This window comes from Primulina tabacum, chromosome 6 (assembly GCF_025594145.1).
Source record: "Primulina tabacum isolate GXHZ01 chromosome 6, ASM2559414v2, whole genome shotgun sequence".
NCBI lineage: Eukaryota > Viridiplantae > Streptophyta > Magnoliopsida > Lamiales > Gesneriaceae > Primulina > Primulina tabacum.
Genome location: NC_134555.1, coordinates 38,094,466 through 38,119,104, shown reverse-complemented (window position 1 = coordinate 38,119,104; position 24,639 = coordinate 38,094,466). Strand labels below are relative to the sequence as shown.

The window sequence follows — 24,639 nt, the reverse complement described above, 5'->3', positions numbered from 1 at the left end:
ATTTAAAATGTGTGTGTTGAATATTTGAATGTTGAAAATAAGAGTTGTAAATATTGAAAATTAGTGTGTGATGATGTAAGTAATGATGTATTTTATTTTTGGATTATTTGTAAAGATTTCCTATAAATAGATCTCTCATTTGTGAAGAAAATCACAATTGAGTATAGAGAAAAATATTATAAAGTGTGTAGTTTGATAAATTTTGAGAGTTTGAGATTTTTACTTTTTACCATAAATTTTTACTTTTTCACAACAGATACCAATTTAATTTTTACATTAAAAAATATGAATTTTTAATTTTTAATGAGTAAAAACTTTTATTTTAATTTTTTTAAAAACAAATATTTAAATGTGTGAATAAATAGTTTAGTAAAATATTAAAATGTTCTTTAAAATGTTTATATGCTACCTCTCAACCTTGGATGTTTCGAACTCATCTCGTTCCAAAGCAAGTGCAATAATAATAATAATAGTAATTACGATTTATCTTCTCTTTAATCGATCAACTTTTGAAATTCACAGTAAAATATAAATCCAAAATTCTATTAAAAAAATACTATAAAAATTCTACCAAGGGACATCTGAATTAACTGAAAATCCAAACGGCACCTATCTATTTTGCATAAACACCATCGGAAACATACATCTTTCTGGAGCAAGTTTTTTGCGTTGTTTGAAAAAAGTTTATTCGATGTGATTAAATAATGATATTAGAATCAAGAAAATTGTCACAGTCACACATAAATAGCCAAAGGGATGATAGGGATTCAAACCCTTGGATTGAATCATCTGCAAATGTCAAAATTCAGTGTCCACCAAAATATCAAAATAAGGCAAGAAACCACTCATAATCCACACCCATGATTAATTTACAGAAAACCAAAAATAGAAAGACAAGGGGTAGCAAAGTTTTTGCCTCACTCTGTTGTAACCTTCCACACCCGAATACAAGCGTCCTCACCAGAGCTAACAACATGGTGGTCATCCGTGAAAACTAATCCATAGACTCCACCCAAATGAGCTCCCTTGATAGTTATTCGACTTGATGCTGGCTTGTCTACTTCATAAATGATCACACACGTATCAAGTGATCCAGTGGCAACCATGCTGCTATCAGGAGACCAAGCCAAGCAGTTTATTCGGGCTGTGTGGTATAGCATATTTTTAAGCTTTACCTGGAAAAGAAGCAAGAACCAGAAGGGGAAAAGTGAGGAGGCAGGAATTCCATTTTATTGTAAATCAACTTGGTTAAGTTTTAAACATGGGCGTATGTAATATTCACATGAAAACTTTAGGACCTAGAGTCAAGCAAAGTGTACAAAAACCTAAATGTTACATTCAGATTGCTACCACATAAGATAACGGAGAGCAAGTTTTGTCTAGAAAGGCTTAGCGTTTCATGTATCTGCAATGACTCCATGTCTCCATCAAGGAATCAAACTTGTGATATTGGCTCCGACGACAATTGTAAAACCGAGCACTCAGTCCTAGACTCTCGATCCTTCAGAAACTATAATTACATATTTTATCTGCAAGACACCGTAACTTTCCGAGGAATACCAGCAATTGTATATGCATTCCAACTTGTGCATTAAAGATATAATTCACAATTAAATGGAAAAACTGCTAACAGGAATATAATAAGGATAGAAATTGTTTCGTGTACAAAGGAAAATATAGAGCGACAGATACTTCCAGTTTATAAGATAAATTGAATTTTTATATTGCTTGCGAAGATATATAGGTCGCTTCATTATGCCTTCTCTTTATCCTGAAATTACACTTTGTATTTCCCAATAATGATACAACGGCCTGTTTAATGTTAACTTTTACAGAAAAAACTGAAGTTAAAAGCCTACCGCTGTTCGTCCATTGCAGGAATACTTATCATATCCAGTTCACAGACAAACAACTATTTCCCTTGTAAGGTACCAGTCATAAGAAATGTTGTTCATTGTGTCAAACACCAGATAAAGTAAGTGACCATAATTCGACATGCATATGACATTAAAACAAACTTCACAATAATAGTTTTCACAACCTTGCATCAGCGATTAGTGAATTTCTTTTTAACACTTGCATACTTTGAACTCTACGAGAAAGAGTAAAAGCAATGAATTGCACCTCTCGGGAAGCACAATCCCAGACAACAGCTTCTCGGTTAACATCTACAGATGAAAACATGGAAACATCTGGAGAATAACGAATGGCAGTGATAGCTCCACGATGCTTCTCGAGTACAGCCTCTTCTTTCAGTGTATCACCAGTGACAGAATACACATGCAGCTTTCCATCCTCACCACCCACAATTGCCTCATTTCCATCAGGAGCAATTGTGCATGCTGCCACACTAAAACCAAGCTCAACAGTGGAGACAATTTTCGCACCACGGAGCATGATTACACTGGTATCAATTGAAACCAATGCAAGATCGGGAGAAAGAAGGGAAACACTCAAATCCTTCGGCTGATGGCCAATATCAATGCATTCTGCATCTCCACAATGATCTTCATGGAGAGGAACTCTCCAAACCTTTGAGGATAAAAATAAGGAAAAGAATGCATTAAACCTGAAGCACCATACATTTTCAGCTAAAATAATAAATACATGGCATAATTTCGTATTTTTCCTTGGTGCCTACCATGTGTATGTGCAATAAGTTCTCATAAAAAAGAACAAGTATTAACATAGCAATAATAGCTGTAGGCATTTCTGGTAGAGAATTCTAAAATGACATTAATTTTTCGTTATTAAGAGCCTTAAGTTCAACATCTTGGCACTTTGCATCCTTTTAATAGTTTTTTGCATTTTAATTAAGAATTTGCAAACTGTGGGAAGAAAAATGTAATTAAACTAAAGCATCAACATAACTTCATAATCATCAAATTGTTTCTTATCATCATCCCACTTTATAATAAAAGTCAAATAATGTAACAATCTCGAGTCTGAAAAACCAACACTAAGTCCATCCCTGAACGATATAAATGATAAGAACAAAGCCAACAGTGGCCAAGACTATTACTAATGTTGAAATTTAAACTAGCAAAAACATTGTGAAGGGGACCACAGAACATAACATGTGATTTACATGGTATGGCCTGTATTATTCCATTTCTAGCACTCCCCCCACCCCCTCCCCCAAGTTAAACATGGAAACATGAATTTAAGCATCTTGAAACATGAAAATATCCTGATAAAAGTATTGCAAATGTTGCATTGAAGACCAAATAGAAGAGGGCATGCAGGCACATATCTTACATCGAACATGAACACTTATTCATCATTCTTAAACTCAGAAAGAGGTAAAACATTTAGAAAATAAAATCATGGCCCATGGGCGTTTCAGTAGGTTTTTTATTAAAATAATTATTTAAAAAACAAAATTTCAAAATTAATGTGAATTGGGGAGTTTCACAAAAATACTCCTCTGGAGTTAACGGAACCTGCAAATTATTTTGCATGATCTGCCGAACCACATGGAGAACATTGCAATGTGCATCTTTTTTCTATTTTTGGAAGCGTCTGCTACTTGTTTTGGTGAAAAAATTTATATATTTTTTGACATTTTTCATTTTTAAAAAAAAGAGACTTAGGGCTACGTCCCTTATTTTTTAAAAAAACTCAATTATGTAATGGCACGTTATATTTTATTCTGAAATGTTTGGTATAAATATAGCATCACAATTTCGCATCGGTCACTCAAGTGTATTGGTCACAATTCAAGATTTCTTTTTTCCAAAAAAATAAACTTTAGATAGAAGATCAAACGTCAAGTAAATACATCACTTCATACACAATTCAAGAATTTTGCCTACATAATTTAAGATATTTGCAAATCTTGCTCGTGCATAATTTTGAAATTATCAAAGGTTTTAAAATTTATCTATCTATCCATTTATAAATATTATTATTATTATTTATCCGTCATATTATTAGTACAAAATAAGTGTGTCAACACACATACATGCCTTTCTTTATTTTTTCGAAAACTAAATCAACGCATTATTAGTATTCCAAATATTATTATTATTTTTTATTAGTCATATTATTAGTAAAAAAATAATTGTGTCAACACATATACATATTACATATCTTTCTTTATTTTTCGAAAACTAAATCAACTCATATTTAAATAAATGATGGATTTTTTAAATTTTAAAAAAAGAGCACACACTTTTTTGAAAGATAAATCATCTAATATTTTAAAAATAAAGAATTTTTTATGAAAGAAATGGTTGTCCAAGTTCACCATTTAAGATGATTTATCTTTTAAATTAGTGAACTTCAGCTCCAACTCAAATACTTTATGTTTATAATTTATTCTTTGACCTCGACTTAATCAGCGCCAAATGATGTGCGACTGATCAGAGCTAATCACTTTTTCAAATATGTGAAGTATTGTAATTTATAAAAATTTAATATATCTTTTTTAAAAAAATTATTTACATTAAAGTAAGAAATTATTTCGTTTCATTTTTCTTTATTAAAATATTATGTGGTGGTTTAATTTATAACAGAATAAAAGAAAGGTATGTGTGCAAAATATATTAAATTTTAGTACGTGGTTCCACGTCCCATTTTTATAAAGTAAAATTTCTATTTTTTACTAGTAATATGATTAATAAAAAATTGGAACGGTGATATTGAATAATTTTAAAACCTTAGATAATTTCAATATTATCCAATGAGCAAGATTTGCAAATATCTTGAACTTTGGAATGCAAGATTCTTGAACTTTGGAATGCAAGATTCTTGAATTGCGGCCAATATAGTGACCGGATGCAAAATTACGATGTTATACTTAAATCAAACATTCAAGAATAAAATACAATGTGCCGTTACATAATTGAGTTTTTATAAAATAAGGGGTGTAGCCCCAAATCTCTTTTTTCTTTAAAAAAAACACAGCATCCACTTATACATGTAGTGGAAGCTGCCAGAAAAAAAAAAAAAACAAAGTTGCACATTGCAGCTTCTTCCATGTGTTTTGGCGGACCCTGCAAATTCCGCCAACACCAGGGGAGTCTTGCAATATTTTTGCAAAACTCTTCAGTTCACATTAATTTTGAAATTTTTTTTATTAATTAAAAAAACCCACGGTTCAACCTATGACGCCATGATAGTTAGGTAGCTAGAGTATCTAACTGAAAAGCAACTTAAAAAAACCCACAGTTCAACCGAAAAGCAATTTAAAATAATATAAGTATGCAAAGTGGTCAATTATTTGCTAACCTTATTGTCAAATCCGGATGACACAATTTCTTCCTCCACAGCAGCAAAACATTTGATTTGTGAAATCACCTTCCTTTCTAATTTTCCGTGGTATCCAATACCTTGAACCCACTTAATTATTAACCCATCATAGCTGCAAGATAATATACATTTGGGCTCACTTTTCAGAACTGCTAGTGAATTAACATTCTTCATATGCCCAGATAATGCTAATGGAGCTTTGTCAAGATCACTAGCTGAGTATAAGAATATAGAGCCACCAAGAGAAACCGTGACAATGAAGTCATTCTGCCAAAGACATCCAACTAGCATGTCATCTACTCCTCCAGAACCAGGGCAAACCAATGTTTTCGTCACCTTCCCATTATTATCCTCGGATATTTCCCATACTTTGGCAGACTTATCTGCTGACACAGTCAACACCTGAAATTTGGTTCCAAAATTCAGTACCTCCAAGCAGATAAAAGATGATGATGTGTGGTAAAATTTCAAGAGTAACATATGCAACATAATTTGTAATGCTGAACAAGTATATCCAGTTAGACAAATTTCTCAAACCATAACATGCAGAGAATATGAAAGTAAAACCGAATACAACCAAGTGGTTGAATTCTGCACCTGTTTTCAGCATGCACATACAATCAGTAGTTCACTATTACTAATCAAATAATAACTTTTTAAAGCTTCAAAGTAGCCAATCCGATCTTGGTCCAAAGGTCTCCTTGAGCAGTTTTTGCTCTTCTTCCAGGACCACTTCCATTGAATGTCATCTACCCCCTATCTCCTACACTCCCACTATAATGGGGACGTGCACAAAATATCCAGGTGCACTCAAGATGCACACAAAAAGACAGTCCCTATACAATCACATGCACGTAGAGAGAGAGAGAGAGAGAGAATGGAGATTTTCAAACTAAATATGGAATATTACAAAAATATCGAGTCTTTGTCATTTTTTAAGTAGGATCTTTCATGGAATTTGAAAGTTGAATAAAAACATACGCAAAAGATATAAAATAAGGTGAACTAGTCATTCCCCAAATTTGATATCCAGGAATATGATATAAGCTTTTAGGAAGAAAGTACATCCAGCAGTATAGTTGAAAATTTCTCATTGTGGGTCCATCGAAACAGTATCAGCACAGAGGTTGCTACGTCTCCAATGCCTGCAAGGTATCACGTCCTCTAGTTTTGTTGCATAAAGATGTAAAAAACAACTGTCAGTCCACCAATTTTCCATTCTTATCACACTGACAAAGCTAACAAAGAAAACATACTCTATCTTCATAGCAAAGCCATGCTCTCAACAGATTATCCAGCTTTAAACACAAAAAACATAAAGCTTGTATAACCCTTATTTTGAAAGTATAAAATTTATTAAAAAATTGCACCAATATCAACAGTAAAAATTGCACTCCAATTCTATTGCAAATCAAATGTTGAAATTCATGTTCCTTTTCCTTCAAAAGAGTCTTTGTTATAATAATAAGAGAGTTTGGGCAACATCATGCTTTTTCCTATGATTCAATTTATTATTCTTACATTTTTACTGTCAGGACTCCAACTAACAGCATATATGCTGCCTTTGTGACCATTCTCAGAAGACAACTCTCCGACCATTTCTCCAGTTTTGGCATCATATAGCAAACCCTTTTTGTCAGAGCTTACAGTAATACATTTCGTCCCATCTGGAGAAAAACGAACGCAATTTACAAAGTTTGAGTGCTCCCTGCAGGCCAACATAGATATTTAATAATGATCAAACAGATAATATAACTAAAATGAGGCCCCAAATAAGATGCTAAAAATAAAATCCTACATTTTATAGGAACCAACTCTATATCCTTCAATACTTGATAAAGCAACTACTGTAATTTCATTTGACTGGATGACAATGACATCCCCTACATTTATTTGTAAGCTATCAACAGTAAGAGATGATTAGATAATTTAGAAAGTCTTTGAATTTAGATAATCAGCTTTCTTTCGGGAAGATTAACAGTAAAAAAGACACGAACTCTGGTCTCATGTACTAATAGGAAGGAAAAGGAACTACATTGTCACATGAATCTAGGAACAGGACGGGTATAAATTATCATGCATTATGGGAAAAGATATGTTCGAGGTGTGGCATAGATAGCTGAACACATTGGCAGGATAGCGATTACAGCAAGAATGATGAATCTTCTACATCGGAAGCGGTCAATTGTTCTGGGTTGCTGAGAAATTGATATGCACTAAGAGGGGTGCCAACTTGTAAAGCCATGTGGTTGGAATCTATGGGAGTGGGAGGTGACTAGATTTTACGGAGATTAGCAAAAACAACCCACTTCCATTTGCAACTTGCTCTTACAAAAGAGCAGACTTACTTTGAGTGAATAGGATTAGGCAAACGGAAGTTGAGATCCAACATAACTTTCAAAATGGCAACTAGAGAAGGTAATATTACATCTCTTCCGATAAGAAACAAAATTTGCATCTGTTCATGCATAACAACAACGATAGTGGATGGAGTGATATTTCAATGTAATATGCTAGTTAATCTAAGTCCTAAAATTCAATGTATAGTATATTGAAAGGGTAATAATGGCTATGGTGGAGGATATCAAGCTACTGAACAACTAGGTAAGGCATTATCATATGGTTCATATGAAGAAATAGAAATCAAAGAGCTCCTGAATGGATATAAAATCATGTTCAAAGTTTTGTTTGTTTATCTTTATTTCAGAAATCTAGGGATCGTGGTTGGTTCTAATTCAGTGAAGTAGCAGTAATGAGAGACATACCTGTGTGATAGCTTGAACTTAAATGGAGGCCCTTCATAAAAGTTAACCAAGAAATCCTCTCCACATGTCACAATCCGGAAAGGTCTTGTTGGCTTAAAGGTGCAACTTAAAACTCTTCTTGAATGCCCATCAAATTCTCCAACATTGGTTCCTGAGTCCCACCTGCAAATTAAACTTGTCAGGCGAATGAATTCTGCAAATTGATGTCATGGAACTATAATGCAGAAGAATGCCATGATTCCTTTACATAAAAAAACAAAAAACAAAGCAAAAGGCACCATTATCATAAAAGGAAAGAATGCTCATATTATTCTAGAATCTTGCGATGCAGGGTAAAGGAATGTAGAGAAAATTTGGCTAGGTTAACCAAGGCTTCCAAGGTATGGTTGATCATTATTAGAAATTCCTAAATTTGAAGACAGTTCGTTACAGAGGTTAACCAATTTTTTTTAAGAAAAAATGACTGGGATATGGAGTTCATAATTAGTTTTTGAAAAATAAAAAAATTCTACAATAATATGTGTGTGTGTGTGTACGACACTATGACTATACATATATTAATTACACACACAAATGTATGTATACATATACATATAATGTAATTATACGCATTTGTATCCAGTGCTTTCCCTATAAGAAACATTGATTAAAGAATGTGATGCAAACTTGATTTAGTAGATCCTATAAACAATTATAAGTTAACTCTAGATGAATTAAAAACAGAATTAGGCCATTTTCTCTAGTTTCGAAAACAAGAGTGAGATGAATTATTCAAATACAAAATTGGATCCAAAAATATGCAAAAAATACACAAATTGGAAAGAGTAACTTCATACAAGATTGGCAAAGTAAACGGATCATAAAGCCTCTGTATGATTCCATGCTGAGCTGATGAATACAACAGTGCTTATAGGGGGCTTAAGGAAGAAATTAAAGTTCTAAATTCATGTACTGGTTTGATGAAAATACAAGTTTTGCCTCCTAAAACATTTTAAAATTTCCCCTCAATAAAAATCTTGGACCCACCACCACAATTCATCAGCGGTTTTCTATCTAATAAAAAGCGCCATCCAACACACTAGAAATATCGGCCTCCGCTGTACAGTTATTGCCTAGATTGCAACAAGAAATCTAATTAAAAAGGAGTTTTGGAGCTTAAAACTGCCACCTTTTACAAATGAAATCACCTCCACAAACTCGGTCCTTACAAAGAAAAACTACATAGGCTAGCACACTGAGCGTAAAAGCTCTTTTTTTTTGGCATAGTGTGAAAGCTATCTTCAATCCAATACAAAAGATGTTTTGCAAATTCGGTACAGACAAAAGACACGTAGTGTAACCGCGTGGAAGCTCACATGAAAGCGCGCACAAAGGACTTGCCCTTGCCATCACCAGATGCCACAATACGCTGACTATCGGGGGACCACTGAAGATCATCGATTCGCCCAGAAAGCACCCGGAATTCCTTCTTCAACACGAATTCATTGCGAGAGCCCCAGATCCGCACAACGCCCGACACGTCCGCCGACGCGATCCACTCACCGTTGGGGGAGTACCTCGCAACCGTCGCCGGGTACGCGTGCTCCCCGTACACCTGCACCTCCAGTGGACGATCCAGATATCGAATGATGACGGATCGCCCATTGCAATAGAGGATTGAGTTGGATTTCGGGTTGCCTGAGATGAGGATTCCCCGTCCCCGCTCCGTCGACGGCACACAGGCGTAGGTCTCTGCTAACTGCGCCATTGCTGAGGTTTGATGTCGGAGATGAGATGTTTGTGAATAAATCAGTAATAGGAAATCTGTCTCGTGGGAGCCATGTAATCAATCATTCCTTCGGGAGATGACTCCAAACTGCCACGTTCATTTCAAAAATATTATTATTATTATTAATTTAATAAATATGTTCTAATCAAGAATTCAATTACAACTCAAATTTTTTGAAACTATCTTTTATCTAAGTAAAATATGTAAAAAAATATTATTTATTATTGTAAATTAAAATATGTAACACTGTGCGTTTGACACTTTACTAAATACAATTAATGAAAATCGAATTCATGACATTGACACTGATATTAATTATACGAGCTTTTGATAAAGTGACAAACATTCGATCATATATATTCGAATTTTTATTTTGTTTTTTTTATTCGGGGAAGACAATATGGTCGATCAATCACAAATTAGAAAACATAATACAAATCATTTGAACTTTATTTTGAAAATAATACAAGCCAAGACTTCTTCCTTGTATGAGTTATTTTATAATCTCAAGTGCAAGAAAATAAGTTGGTGTTTCCGATCACAATATAAAGAGAAGAACATTTATAGCGATTCCACGGTTACTTTGAACTGGTATTGAGACAAAGCTCTGCCACTCCTGTAGGGGGGCAGTGACATCAATCTCTCTCAGCGTATATGCATATCAAGATTAACAGGTATTTTTCGTTCAATAAGCACTTGTATCAAATAGCTATATGGCAATACTTCAATTTTTTTCAGGGAAAAGAATTTGTTACAGTTGAACCTCAAACTCGAGATTTCATCCCAAATTTGTACCAGATGGCTACGAGCCAACGGCAATATTTGAAATATTAGGTTGTATACATGATAAATTAGAGCAACTCCACCAGAAAAAATGCACATGTGTACCGTAAAAAAATTATTAGAGACGATTTAAAACAACTTGAAATAGTTATGTCGCTACAATGTCGCGCGACAGTTTGTTAAATGTATTTCGTTTTAGAAGCGGATTTTTTGTACCGTCTAATGAAGACCGTGGCTGAACTCAATGATGTTTGTATAAATTGTCTGTAGTTTTAGAGACGGTCGTTGGTACTGGTACCGTTGCAAACTAGAGACGATTAATTGATGAAGTCCGTGGCTGAATTTGACAACTTGTGCAACTAGAGAAATTCTTTTTAAAAACCATCTTACGTTGAAGTCTCCTTTAAGTCATATATTGGCATAACACAGGATATTTTTTCATGCATATACTGAGTGATAATCCTCGACTATATTGTTCAAGCTTCTATGTAAATCTCAACAAATATCTGACTTGCATCTTTGTATCTTTGATGAAATTGAAAATATCCTTACCATTTAACAACAACGGAAAAGTAGTTTATTATATTATTGTGTCTTGAATATTAATACATAATTTTTGTGGGTTTTAAAGTGGTAAGTTATAACCACATAGGGCCTCATTGGTTGTAAATGTTACAACATCTCTGACATTGGATGCCCGAATCCATTAATATGGAACATTCTCTTTTTCAAAATCTCCTAATATATAAAATAGTGAAAAAAAAACGTATTCATTGCTATGAAATAAGAAGTCTTCATATCTTAACATATACTTGTTAGATTTACTCAAAACTATTAGAATGGGATCCACTTTTTGGGAAAGATGAGTGAGAGGCGTGGAATGAACAAACAAACATATAACTTTGTGTGGATTCAAGCCATAATTTGAAACCTTTTAACAAGAGAATAACAGGTGAAAAAATTCAGGATAATCAGATGGTTCTCCCAAATGAAGTGGGTGATCAGTACTCTCAAGTCCTCATAACAGTAGAAGAATCATATGGTTTGCAAGGAACAACATAGTCGATATCCACCGATCACGTTCATCATCGGAAGAAAACATTGACTAGAGAAAAACTACAGGTACTATAAAAATAAACAAACTAAAAATTTATACATATTTGATTCATTGTAGTTATTTTAATTTCTCAGGCGAGCCCGAGAGTGCGGTAACAATGAGGAATGACATATAGAATTGCATGGTTGAAGGTTGTTTTTTCGCACATGTTTTAGAACCTTTTTCTAAATAATTTTTCTGAAGATGTTTCTTTTGTTGTAGGTCAACTAGTCATCCTCAACCAGTTGTACTCCAGTTATTGTTAAAGGCAGAACAAACTTATCATCTTCGTCAAATTTACAACCATCCACCTCCAATTCGACGTAGGTTACGACTTCTCAAGCTGGATCAACCTCCTGTTGCAATGATACCAAATGCAAGTCTTAACTTCTAGTGAGACACAGATTGTAATATCTTATACTGATATCTAGAGGATGCGAGGTTCTTGTCTCGTGATACTTATGTCGACTTATTATAGTTGCTATGTTTGAATACATGTAGAAGATGTTGTTCTATGGCGGTTTTGTTTTGGATCTATTGTTGCAGATTTTATAATTTTAGTGCATTGGTTTGTGAGAATTGAATCATGAAGATTTCCGTTTGTTTTGCAGTTGTTGGATACAACATGATATTATGTTGGTTTTTTAGCTATTCTTTGTGTGTGTGTGTGTGTTTTTTTTTTTTGGATATAACAGAGACCCTTCTTCAACAGCAAGAAGAAACCTTGACGTTCAGGCCATTCCTCAATTCTATTTACATGGCATATACCAAGACGTCTAAGTCAACAAATAACATAGAATATAAACTTGCAAAACAAGAATGAACAAGGTTCACAATCTCACATGACAGAGAACTAACAACTAACCAACTAATATCGAATGAATGAGGGGAAAATGATCGCGTGTAACAAAGAAAACAGCACGAGGAAATGAATCAGGCGTACTTCCAGTATATTTGACGACGATGGACTATCATTGATCTCTGAAGAATCGACTGCAAGTGGCATGTCATCGCTGTTAAGGTTGCAAAAAGTTGGATCCACAGAATCCTCAGTGTTCATCATGAGAGCCCTCAAAACGGCTGATACCGTATGTATGTATGCAGACCGGTCTTTATGGAGAATCCAAGTTAAACCCATCAGCTGGCAATCCCGGCTATGCATTTTGCTTGTCCTCTCAGTTTTGTTTGTTCCTCTAGCCTTATCTCCATTGAGCTGCATAGAAGTATGAAAACTTTATACATCGTTTACCTTTTGCTCCAACACATAATGGCTATATATTATTTTTACCATTGGCATTACTTGTTTAGTTGTTTATCATAACCGATGCAAATACTTGAAACTCAAAATTCCAGTTTTATTTTGAAAAGAAAATCAGATAGATAAAGAAATAGTATTTTTGATTACCCAAAATTAGGGATGACAACTTCCCCACAAATTCGGAGTCTTGCGAGAAAAACCCGAAACGAGGACGAGGATCCCTGATTTTTTCGGGTTTGGGTTCGGGTTCGGGGATTTCAAAGTAATATCAGTATTTGAGAAAATCCCCGAACATGTCCTCGTCTTGTTCCATTAATATTTTTGAAACGGAGATGGGAGTGGTGATGAGAATTTGATCCCCGTGGTTTTGGGTTTGAAGAGTGCGGATATAGGGGTGGGAATGAAACTCGGGGACGAAGATAGGGATTACAAAACCGTCCCTACCCAATGCCATCCCTACCCAAAATACAGGACAGTTTTAAGTTTTAATAATATCGAACAAATAATAGAGTCTATATATTGAAAACATGAGTAGACAAGTAACATGGAAATAAAAGGACCACTATAGGACCACAACCAGCAAAATGCACACGGGCAGGCTTTAATCCATTTGTACTAATTTTTCACTATTTTCCCCCTATATATTTATTTAATCCATAGAAAATACGCCCATTGATACAATTAAAAAGAGGCACATCAATTTTTTAAAAACGTAATTTACCATTAAATTTATAAGAAACAAAGGTGGTCAAAATGTTAACAGGAGAGCCACGTTCAATGGAGGATAGATAATTGCCGCACTTGTTTGGAAAATTCCCTTAATTTTTCCAAAAAAAAAAATTAACATTTTAATATAGGGAATTTTCCGAAAAAAAAAAATTTAACATTTTAATTTAATACTATATCATTGTCCCAAAAATTATGAAAACAATTAATTAAAAATTTTGCCCCGTTAGGATCAGAACTCGGGCTCCATCTCTATGGATTTGACCTCGGGTAGAGATATATGTAGCATACTCCATAATTATGGATGTAAATGAACCTAGTCGTTCGTGATCTATTCAAAACTCGACTGGTTCGGTAAAAAATTCATTTGAGATCATTCATTAACCTTATCAAGCCGAGCTCGAACTTAAAGATATTCGGCTCGTAAGTTTATGCGCCAATATGCAAGCTCGAGCTCAATTAATTTGTTGGCTGCACAATAATAATTTACATTATCTCACATCACATCAAATCGAAATTTGAATATGGAAAAAATGATTGAAAAACATGATAAACTAACTATTAACGGACCATACATTGAGTCATCGATCCCTTGATCAAAGGAGAGAGTCAGATCTGAAGGACACACATGACTCTCAAGTTAATTCATCATAATCTCAAAAATCAGTGATAAATTAAAGCAAATCCGACAATTTATTTATAATTCATAAGATGAACAAGAAAGAGCACTTATTAAAGGAATGGGTGTTGTGTTGTGTTTGGAGACCAAAAGCGAACTTTCACGCATATCCACACATTTTAGTGCGTTTAGTGTGTGGAAAAAGCAAGAAAAATGATGGGAGTTCCGAAAACGTACCGAATAAAGGCTATGGAGGCACTTTGAGCATCCGCCGAGGCCTGGAAATTCGTTGTTCACGCAATCTCTTTCCAGTCTCTTCACATTCTCGCTACCCACTAATTTCCCACGCCAATCCACCGAGAATGCTTCCGGGCAGCTGAACGGGTGCAGCCTTACGCCGCAGTAGCAGTAAACGACGTCGCACGTCTCGTTGGGCCTGCCCAGTTCTATTCCCCTGTTCGCCAGCGCCTTCTCCAGGGAGTTCACGCAGGTCTCCGAATCATCCGGGAGCACCGGCATCTCGTACTCCGGCGTCTGCTGCTGCTGCGGCTTCTCTTTAACCGATCTCAATGCGGTTCTGGAGTAGGCGGAGTAGAGCCAGGCGGCCAATACCGGGCAGCACCGGGTGCGGTGGAGCTGACCCGATCGGGACTTGGATCCGCACGCGGATTTGATGCTGTGGAAGAGAGCCTCCGGTAGGTCCAAGGGGCATCCGGCCGCGTCGGATTGTTCGGGGAAGGCGGGAATGGTGGCGGGAGGGGTGGGTAGTAGTGTCTGTGTGACCGGTTCCGGGTTGGGTAGTGAGGATGAGGTGAAGAGGAAAGTGGAGAAGAGGAGGATGCTGATCATGTGTGGAGACATGCCTGTGTAGGAATGTGTGTGTATGTGAGTGTGTGTGTGAGTGTGTGACATTTCTTAAAATTAACTTTATTTTTACAGTCGCATGTTTGTCTTATTCGGTTATAAAAAATGTGATAAATAATAATAAAATATATATTTCTAAAAAAAACTCTATAGATGTTATTCATATAAATAGTATTATCATATATTTAACCTACTAAATGTGTGTTAAATGATGAATCATGATCATTCATTCATATATTATAGTTGAGTGAGTAATCACGATTTATTTACTCAGTATCCATGTTATGTATTGAGTGGATAATGACACTATTAATATAAATATAATGAATCGGATAAATTCTCAATATTTAATGTGGAACAAAGCATCACTTTTATTAATTCACTAGGAAAAATAACAAATTTATTATGATAACAACAAGAACATAAATATTCAAATTTCAGAATATCGAGTTTGAGATATTAGTTCAACACTTCTACTCTATTAATATATTCTAATAGGTATTTGATTTCTGAGTATTTTTAGTCCGATTTAAGTAATAAAATATAAATAGATCATTAATTCCAATCAAAGAATGTCATCTTCTGCCAATTAATGACAGAATTTTCACAACGGTTAACAATAAATGGTATCACGAGATTTTTTTTATACAATAATAATAATGAGTAGGTCTCTTGTGAGACGGTCTCACGAATCTTTATCTGTAAGACGGGTCAACCCTACTGATATTCACAATAAAAAATAATACTCTTAGCATAAAAAATAATATTTGTGTGAGACGATTTCACGAGTCGTATTTGTAAGACAGATCTCTTATTTGAGTCATCCATGAAAAAATATTATTTTTTATATGTAATAATAAAATGAAGGTTCACCGAATTTGGAGGAAGATTTATTTTATTTGATTTGATGTTTGTAAAGATATTTCCAAATTTGGATCATTGGATTAAAAAGTGGATAATACATGCAAGATGACCTCAAGCCACACTCTTCAACTCTTTATGCACATTCAAGGAATATTGTATAAAAATAACTTTGTTTAAATAATTATCTTAATATGTTTTATTATAATTATCGTACAACACAAGTTGCATATCTATACGATGATATGATATTATTCATTTTGACATAAAGTCTCGTTGATTTGTTCTTGGACTTTACTCAATATACATCACACCAATAGAAATATAATTGTCTTATTAACTTATGATCTTTCTCTTGTTCTTTCAATGCGAGACTTTGGTTCCATCCCCGAGCATTATTCTCATAGGACGGTCCTCCCCCAAGCCTTATCCATACTTCAATCAAGGTCACTCATCTTCACTGCGTTGGGCGCGCACCTTACAAGAAATGTCAGGAGCATCACCTATCTCGAGAGCTTATCAAATTTTTTTAATGTGAACACTCACTTCGTTCGTTTAAGTAACCGATGATTCAACCAACGTGCATCGATCTAGACCATATCTCTGATATCACTTATTGTACAACGGAAGTCACATATTTTCACAATTGTATGATATTGTCAATTTTAGTCATAAACCCAGCATAAATTTGTTTTTGGACTTTACCCAAAAAATTTCACATCAACAAAGATATCATTTATTAACTCCTGATGTTTTTTTTTTATATTATAATTTAGACTTAGTTGCATTTTCATCAGTAATCAATTTTAAAAGAGAATATATACAGGATCTTCTGACCCAAAAATGCTTCCTATATATATATATTATAATCAAGTAATGCATTTATAACCCTAATTTAATAAATAGTTTTATTATAATATTGAAATTAGTTAACATATATATGCGTCCTATTCTACTCGTGAGGGAGGAGGGGGTGTGGGCCATGACATTTAAGGCATATTGGGCATAAAGAAGTGACAATATAGAACAACTCACATGGCATTGGAGCTCCTATTTTTTTATTTTCCTCCTATATTTTTATTTTCCCCTTGTATTTATTCATCACTGTCTTTGTCCCAGTCTTTTTACTCTATGTAAACTCCCAATTTTGTACATTGGCTAATTGACTAATCTACACATACATATATATATATACATACATATATATATATACATATATATATACACTTCCATAGACCAGAAAACTTGTAGCGACGAGAGATGGGACGACTCGATAAATTTATTAAATGATCGGGAAAAATTCGAAAATATTCCGCTTCATTTCTTGTTTGGTTCGCATTATATATGGTAGTATGGAACTACATATGTATTATGTATAGATCTTATCTCTAGATAGCCATGCAAATGTACGAGGAAAATAAGCACATTCTCACGGATAAAAATAAATCAAATGTATTCATTTTTTTAATCACTTGATGATCGTCGTCTCTATGTTATCATAATCACATTCAATTTCGACCCGGTTTTTTATTGCCACGTTCGATTTCATATATCCATCATAAAATCCAACTTATTAATCACGATGTGTTGTTTATTTTATTCTAGTTTGTGTTTGGATTAAAAGGTTTATGAAGCATTTTAACCCTTTCAACTTTAAAATAATAGTTGTAGGTTAAGCTTAGTTGATGTAATATAATTACAAAATGATAAACTGGTTAAGCTTAGTTGATGTGATATAATTACAAAATGATAAACTAGACTATAATTAATTGATAATGACAAATAATAATTTGTCAATAGTAACGTATTTGATGGAGTGGTTGATTCAGAGATAATTTAAGCCTTGACAAGACTGATTGATTTTACCTTTAAAAAAAAACAAAACTTATCGGATTTTACGATACATATATCTTATTTGAATCATCCATGAAAAATTATTATTTTTTATGCTAGGAGTATTACTTTTTATTGTGAATATCGATAAGATTGATCCGTCTCACAGATAAAGATTTATGAGACCATCTCACCACAGACCTACTTCAAAAAAAATTATTTATTTCAAGTTTTCTTAATTTATTCAAGAATTGTTTCTTTTGTTTTTCGTTTATCCTTTATAATTTCTTGTCATTTACATCTGGTCATCCACCGTCAACATTTCTTCTCCAACAAATCTTCTTCATTTCACCCAAATTTCTTCCCCTTTTCACTAAAAGCTCTCTTACAAACTATTGCAAAGTTTGCCTCGTCAGATATAAAAATAAAACATAAGATGATAAACTAAACGATGATGATAACATAGCTATTTTTAACTCAAATTATCGTAAAACTTTCTCCTAATTTGGAATGATGCAATGATGTTTAATTTCATCCTTTACACCATACCGTGCCTAAGATTTGAAATAGGGAAAATAAAATCTCACCAAGCATTAGATGACATTCCAGCTCCCATCACACCTACCAAATCCTGCCTCAACATAAAGCAAAATCTCACACATTAATAGAAGCAATGAATTTCTTCCTAATCTTTCAACGCATAACTGCAGTTCATAATATTTTGAAATAACTCAACATGTTCTATGAAACCTCTACAATTGGATTGTAAAATTCACCGTAGCCACCCCGTATAAACTGCGGCTTTTGAATAAAGTGTAAAACTAGTAAATCATTTATACATGCATGAACTTCAGTCAAACACCTTCAGTGTTATTGATCTTTTCTAGAGAGACAATAGCACCAGATCGAAAGTCATTAGAAACTGGAGAATGCGACTTGAGAATATATATTACCCAAAGATGAAGGCACACAATGTAAACAACCGAACATATTCTGGCTGTTCTATTTCTTTTCAGAAAAATAGCACCAAAACAAAAGAGCGAGTCCAGCTGTTGAACCATTGATCCAAAATGTCGATGACCAGATTGCATTCTCTCCTTCAACAAAGGCTTGAGCTTTGAACTAGAGAATTGCAATTTATTCGGAGTCTCAACTGAATTGGGCAATGACTTGTTTTCGTCTAGCAATCTTGAAGCCGCCTATAATTTTCAAGTTAATTGTTCAAATAAATTGGAATTGACACGTCAACATGCAGTGATTCCAGATCAAGGATACAAGGACTTACCTCGATCCTGAAAATTAAGGAAGCCTTTTCCGATGTTAGTGTCTCAACCTGATAACATAAATGAAAGTTCTACACTAAGACTACGAAACAAAGGCTAAATCAGGCTATCATCATAAAGTAAAATATGAGTCTCCTTCGGAATTGATACACTCTCCCAAACTCCAAAAAACTCTGTTTGATTAATCTTATTTGTCTACTATTTATTAGTAGCTGTAATCATGTTTCTTTTACATGCTTGTCTTAAGTTATGAGTTTGAGTTATGCAGTCTGAATGACACACCTGTGCTTGCTTCTGAATCAAATGGTCAGTCAACAGACTGAGCTTTCGCTTGAGCTCAATTTCTACTTCTGTAGGATATTCCATTTCTTTCCGGGTTGTTTCAATACTTGATTCTAGAGTCTTGGCCTGCAAATATTAAGAACATTTTTTTTAAAGAATAATACATTTATTGTCACCTATGCTCATCTGCATAGACACATAGTATTCAATTAATGAAGGGGAGGGGGTGAGAGACAAAGACAAACAGAGAGCGAGAGAATCCACTATGAAAAATAGCAGTGCAATATGTGGGGTTAAATTAAATTTTTCATGTCGGGTTAAATAGCGCAATATGTCGGGCTAAATAGTGCACTGGGTTTCAGATTATTCATGTCAAAATAGCAGCACTAACATAGTGCGCTATTACACACACCCTCTTTCATTTCATACTCTTCAATCTATGAACCACCAGATATAACTCATGGCCACTTCAAAAGATCACTTGATGCAGCGTCAGGCATGTTTCAAAACTCAAACATGGCTAAGACAAGCCAAGGGTTTTGTCCAGAAAATCAATGTTTTGGAGACACATTGTGATCAATTCAATATCTTTGTGTTCAAATCATTATGCCTATACCATGCATCATTATCTACCACACTATCATTACTTACTCCACCAGCATTCAAGTCCATAGGAAAAAATGCTTCAATTTATATACAGAAATATATTGTTTATGATTTAGACACAAAGAGGGAAAAATGACAACAATTCCTAGTGGATCCCCGGGACCCCAACAACTAGCGACTCAACTGGAAAAAGATTTTTTGTAAAGAGCTAGCAAGGGCGAGCGTCTAGATGGTGGACTGAACAGTCAAACCACCAATTCAAGCTGTTTTCTTTAGAAACTTAACTAAATATTAATGACAAATGAAGTTGGTAGGAAAAGAAGAAGTCACCTTTTCTTGCGTTCTTCCCAATTTATCCGTCATGAAGGAATATTCTGCCTCAAGCATCTCCAGGGCGAAACCAACACCTTTAGAAGCTTGCAACTACAGATCGTTTCACTTAAAACCAACAAACAAGGGAAAGGAACTGTGTTTTAACTAAATAAGAGAACAACGACCACTCACTTTATCTCCATTTTGCTGCACACTTGATATCTTCTTCTGCAATACTACCGTAAAGAGGGAAAAAAATAAATAATGAAGTTTTAGTACCTTCAGTGACAAACAACATGGTGTATTTCCTAAATAAATCAAACAACACAAGCATTCAGATAAATGCTATCTAAAAGGACATTTTGAATAGCCATCTTGGTTTTTTTTATTTATAAACTTCTTTGACTAAAAACACATAATGCAACACATTGCACAATGCTATTTTTTCATTCAAATTTCTGTAGGGTCATTGACCTATTCTTGCTTGTTTTTGTTGTCAGTGAAAATCTTTTTCAAAAGTTTCTTTGCAACACAAAGTGATATGAGTGGATCTCCTGTTGTAAATTAGCGGGCAATGCTGCTGGCATGAAAATAGATAAATATCTTTCAAATGGTAGGGATGATTAAACAACCGTTAGCATAGATGCATGAAAAATACCTTCATGGGTTGCTTCTTTCAAATTAATTTCTTGACGAAGTTCAGCCATGCGATCAACCTAATCCAATAAAAAAATATCACGATTTCATCAGAAAGGCATCAAAAAATGAGCAAGAGCACCTTTCTGTACGAGCTAAAGACATTATCAATGTGATTTATCTTTTGTCAGAAAACGAGTAGGTAGGCCTACTCATTTGCCAAGTGCAACACAGTATCTTTTTGACTCTCAAGGTATTTAAATATCATTCGGTCTGTTCTTGATGAATGCCATAAGTTGAAGCTATACTTTCAACAATAAAAACCAAGCATGTAAACAGGGCAGTTATTACCTCTGCTTCAAGACTTTTCTGGGCATTAGCAAGAGACTTCGAAAGATCAGCATTAGCACTCTGCAAGATACAGCAAGAAAATTACTGCCGCGACGTATCAGAGATAAAAGAAAGGTCATCCATTCACAGAAGTGTTCCTCATAATGATATGGCAATGAGCAATTATAATAAATAAGCATGATGTTAACATTTCCAAATTATGATGACAGTTCTATTTAAGGGAAAAATTGCAAGTTCACGCGTTAAAATTTTTTTAAAGCATAAGAGAGTTAATTTATTGAAAAATTCAAGTGTAAATGTAATTTACATAAGTATTAGTAGCAGTAAAATTTAGGATGATTACAACAATGACAAGGATAGCGCTGTGTGCGAACATATGAACCATGATAAAATATAAGGTCATGGAGATAAAATTATAACCCAAAATCATACAACCACTCAAAACCTCAAGTTTGGCTAGTCGTGAAAGGGCCTTCATCCGAGTGTTATTATGTTTCTGCTTCTCTAATTCAACAGCTTCCATGTTTTCCATCATTGATGTCTGTAATTCCGATGCCTGAAGCAAATAAAGCAAATAGTTTCGTTATCAATATCATTCCTTTAATCATTCCCTCAAAAAAAAAAAACAATATCATTAGAAAAAAATTGTATTTAAGAGATTCTCCTCATACAAATTACTGTTAAAAAAATGGGCTTTGGTGAAAAATGGAGGAAATGGATGCTAGGATATGCGTCATAAGTTTCTTATTCAGCAATGACAAAACCATCGAGATATCTGAGGCAAGGGAAACTATTACCACCATTTTGTTTACTCTAGTTGTGGATTTATTAGCTGATTGATTGACGAAGGGGCAGGATGCAACCATGGAAACTCATTCAAGACCTAAACCGAAAGGATAAAAATATCATATGTGAAACATTTTAAATGATTTGTGGAGAGTCAACGAAACACTTAAAATTGGAATGAGAGGACGAAAATATTATGAGTATGTCTAAGAATTTGATTGTTAAATTGAAAAACAATCCATAACAATGAATTTTTTTCTCCACTCCTCACATCACGAAGTTAATAATTTGGTTCCTATATTCCACTCTACTTAATATTCCCAGGATCTCATAGAATGTGAATGTCCAAATGAAGGTTTACTGAGAATAATATATAGCTAAAATGCATGGACTCCAAATATCACATTCCAAAAAATAATTAACTCCAACAAGGAAAAGAAGGAAGGAAAGTACCTCCTGCACTTGTTGTTTTGCCCGTTCTTCAAGCATTTTCTCCAAACTCTGTTTCTCCCCTTCCAATCTGGCAACTAAATTCTCACGCTCCTGAATTGCCTCAATTGCTTTTGCAGCTGCTCTTTCTGCCAGAATCTGTTGCCTCCTCTTTCTCCTTTCTTCCCTTTCTCTTTCTATCTCAGAATCTGATGTTGAAGTTGTATCTGTGTCGGAATTAGACTCTACATCGCTTGGTAGAGAAGGAACCTTCGCCGTAGCTCCATTTGTCCCATTCATCCCACTCTTTGATGTTTCACCATCATTTGACTGCAGCTTCAGTTTCAATTTCCTTCCACGAGAAACTGGAACCTTATCAAGATTATCTTTGTCAGTTAAATCTGTAGCAGCATGCATCTTCTGTCCATCTACAACAACATTCAGCTCCTCAATTGTCCTGGCATTGTTATCATCAGCAACAAGAGTTGAACTAGTTCGCTTTTGATCTGATTCACCTCGACCTCCGTTGCTTGGTGATTGATCATCTAATGTTGGTAGCATCACATCTCTCGAAGTACTTCCCCGATCATTACTATCAGCATTTGAAATATTTTCCAAGCCAACATTCGATTTTCGTGAAGCTGGGCCAAAATTCCTCACCTTCTTACCGGCTTTCTTCAACCCTTGAATCCCTGATGCTCCTTTACTATTACGGATCACATTAACTCCCCCAGACCCCTCCTTTTTATCTGGAACACTTAACAATTCCGTCCAATCACTCTCTGTAAGTCCACCGCTCAAATTCGGTGTAGAATTCAGATTTTGTGATACTCCAGCTTCATGATTTCGGTTAATATCACTATTACTTCTACTAATAACATTTAAATTAAGCTTATCCCTATTGTTACTTTGGTTAGTTATATTTTCTGGAGCTTTCTTCTTCATCTGATCCTTCAAGAACCGCTTATTTTCCGGAGTGTTTCCAGGCGAGCTCTCAACTACCAATTGATTGCCAGGTCGTGGATTCTCATTCTTACCCAGTGAATCTGCAGCTTGCTGATCAATCTGAACCACCCAATCAATTAATCAGACAACGGTTCCACTCAAATTCACCATCATTTAGTATATTGTTACAAACATAGAGACACGTACTTTTCATCCATTTTATTCTGATTAGGTTTTTCATCCATTAAAATTACAATTATACGCATTAAAGTTTAAACTCCAAGAAAAAAATAAGAAACAAAAAACTGAACAACTTTCCAAATCCAATCAAATCAATACAGAACAAATCTTCTTAAACGGAAATCAAAACCAAATGTTAGGGGTGATTAATTGCCTGTTGGAGAATGGATTCAGCTGCTTTGAGCTTGGAAGAAATCCAGTGAGCCATTGGCCTCCGTGGGATGAACGTGGTTGTTTAGATCAGTACAATTACGCCACCGCGCATTTTAGCGGAAGGTTTAGAAATCTCAGTGTCGGTTTTCCAGTCAAGAGCAGAGGCACGGGGAAGAAAGAAAGGGGCGTGAATGCCAAGGCTACAAGTCAAAGTTGACAGTTCATTATTACGTGTCGGCATCTGATTAACTGTCATGCAAAATTTGTCACAGGCGAGGAAATGTTTTCATTTTTTTTAAAAAAATTATAATAACAAAAATTTTATGTACGTACGGTTCTTTATGTTGAGCAAAAATTACTCTTCATGGTTGGCCTGACCAAGCGATCTGAGAAGAAATGTCATGATCCAGAGATGTCGAGTTGAATTTTTTGCGAATGAACAAATGTTAGAGAGTGTCGGAAGTGCTTCTAGCATAGTCTTTTCAATGCTTAAGTCAGTTTACGTAACAAACTTAAGTGTGTGAGTATAATAGTATTCGTGATAGCAGTATATGAATGAATGTAACAATAAAGAATATCTGATATTTATAGAGTTGACACTACATACATTGTATTGTAAGAACTCTAGCAGTGCAAGTTTTTTCATGTCGGCAGAGGAATAATCAAAGAAGAGGAATAGTCAAATGTGGTAGGCTATTTAATAATATTGGTGGCCAAATAAAACGTGGGTTATGTTTGAAATTCAGAAGACGGAAGACGCGTATACGGACAAGGGGCTCTATAAATAGAG

General features: G+C 34.6%; 3 protein-coding genes across 5 annotated transcripts; all 3 read right to left on the bottom strand.

Moving 5' to 3' along the window:
• Positions 1-710: 710 nt before the first annotated feature.
• LOC142549374 (actin-interacting protein 1-2) lies at positions 711-9,868 on the bottom strand. Of its 2 annotated transcripts, none has more exons than XM_075658294.1 (6): positions 9,374-9,866; positions 8,019-8,180; positions 6,775-6,961; positions 5,233-5,655; positions 2,125-2,532; positions 711-1,175 (listed from the first exon to the last, which is right to left on the bottom strand). In XM_075658294.1, exons 1-6 carry the CDS (start codon positions 9,763-9,765, stop codon positions 918-920), a joined length of 1,830 nt encoding a protein of 609 aa, XP_075514409.1. In that variant the 5' UTR covers positions 9,766-9,866; the 3' UTR covers positions 711-917. The 2 variants fall into 2 exon arrangements, with proteins under 2 accessions (XP_075514409.1, XP_075514410.1); XM_075658295.1 differs by lacking the exon at positions 711-1,175 and adding an exon at positions 1,203-1,510 and having other exon boundaries at positions 9,374-9,868.
• A 1,919-nt stretch (positions 9,869-11,787) lies between these two features.
• On the bottom strand, positions 11,788-15,172 carry LOC142549373 (putative GPI-anchored protein At4g28100). 2 transcript variants are annotated; one of them, XM_075658293.1, is made up of 3 exons: positions 14,506-15,172; positions 12,609-12,878; positions 11,788-12,021 (listed from the first exon to the last, which is right to left on the bottom strand). In XM_075658293.1, the coding sequence occupies exons 1-3, from the start codon at positions 15,127-15,129 to the stop codon at positions 12,004-12,006; spliced, it is 912 nt and encodes a 303-aa protein (XP_075514408.1). In that variant the 5' UTR covers positions 15,130-15,172; the 3' UTR covers positions 11,788-12,003. The 2 variants fall into 2 exon arrangements, with proteins under 2 accessions (XP_075514408.1, XP_075514407.1); XM_075658292.1 differs by lacking the exon at positions 11,788-12,021 and having other exon boundaries at positions 12,443-12,878; positions 14,506-15,171.
• A 3,319-nt stretch (positions 15,173-18,491) lies between these two features.
• LOC142549372 (golgin candidate 2) lies at positions 18,492-24,078 on the bottom strand. Its single transcript, XM_075658291.1, has 10 exons — positions 23,851-24,078; positions 22,536-23,576; positions 21,742-21,852; positions 21,297-21,356; positions 20,968-21,025; positions 20,502-20,545; positions 20,328-20,420; positions 19,392-19,517; positions 19,112-19,159; positions 18,492-19,025 (listed from the first exon to the last, which is right to left on the bottom strand). Exons 1-10 carry the CDS (start codon positions 23,902-23,904, stop codon positions 18,681-18,683), a joined length of 1,980 nt encoding a protein of 659 aa, XP_075514406.1. The 5' UTR covers positions 23,905-24,078; the 3' UTR covers positions 18,492-18,680.
• Positions 24,079-24,639: the final 561 nt, after the last annotated feature.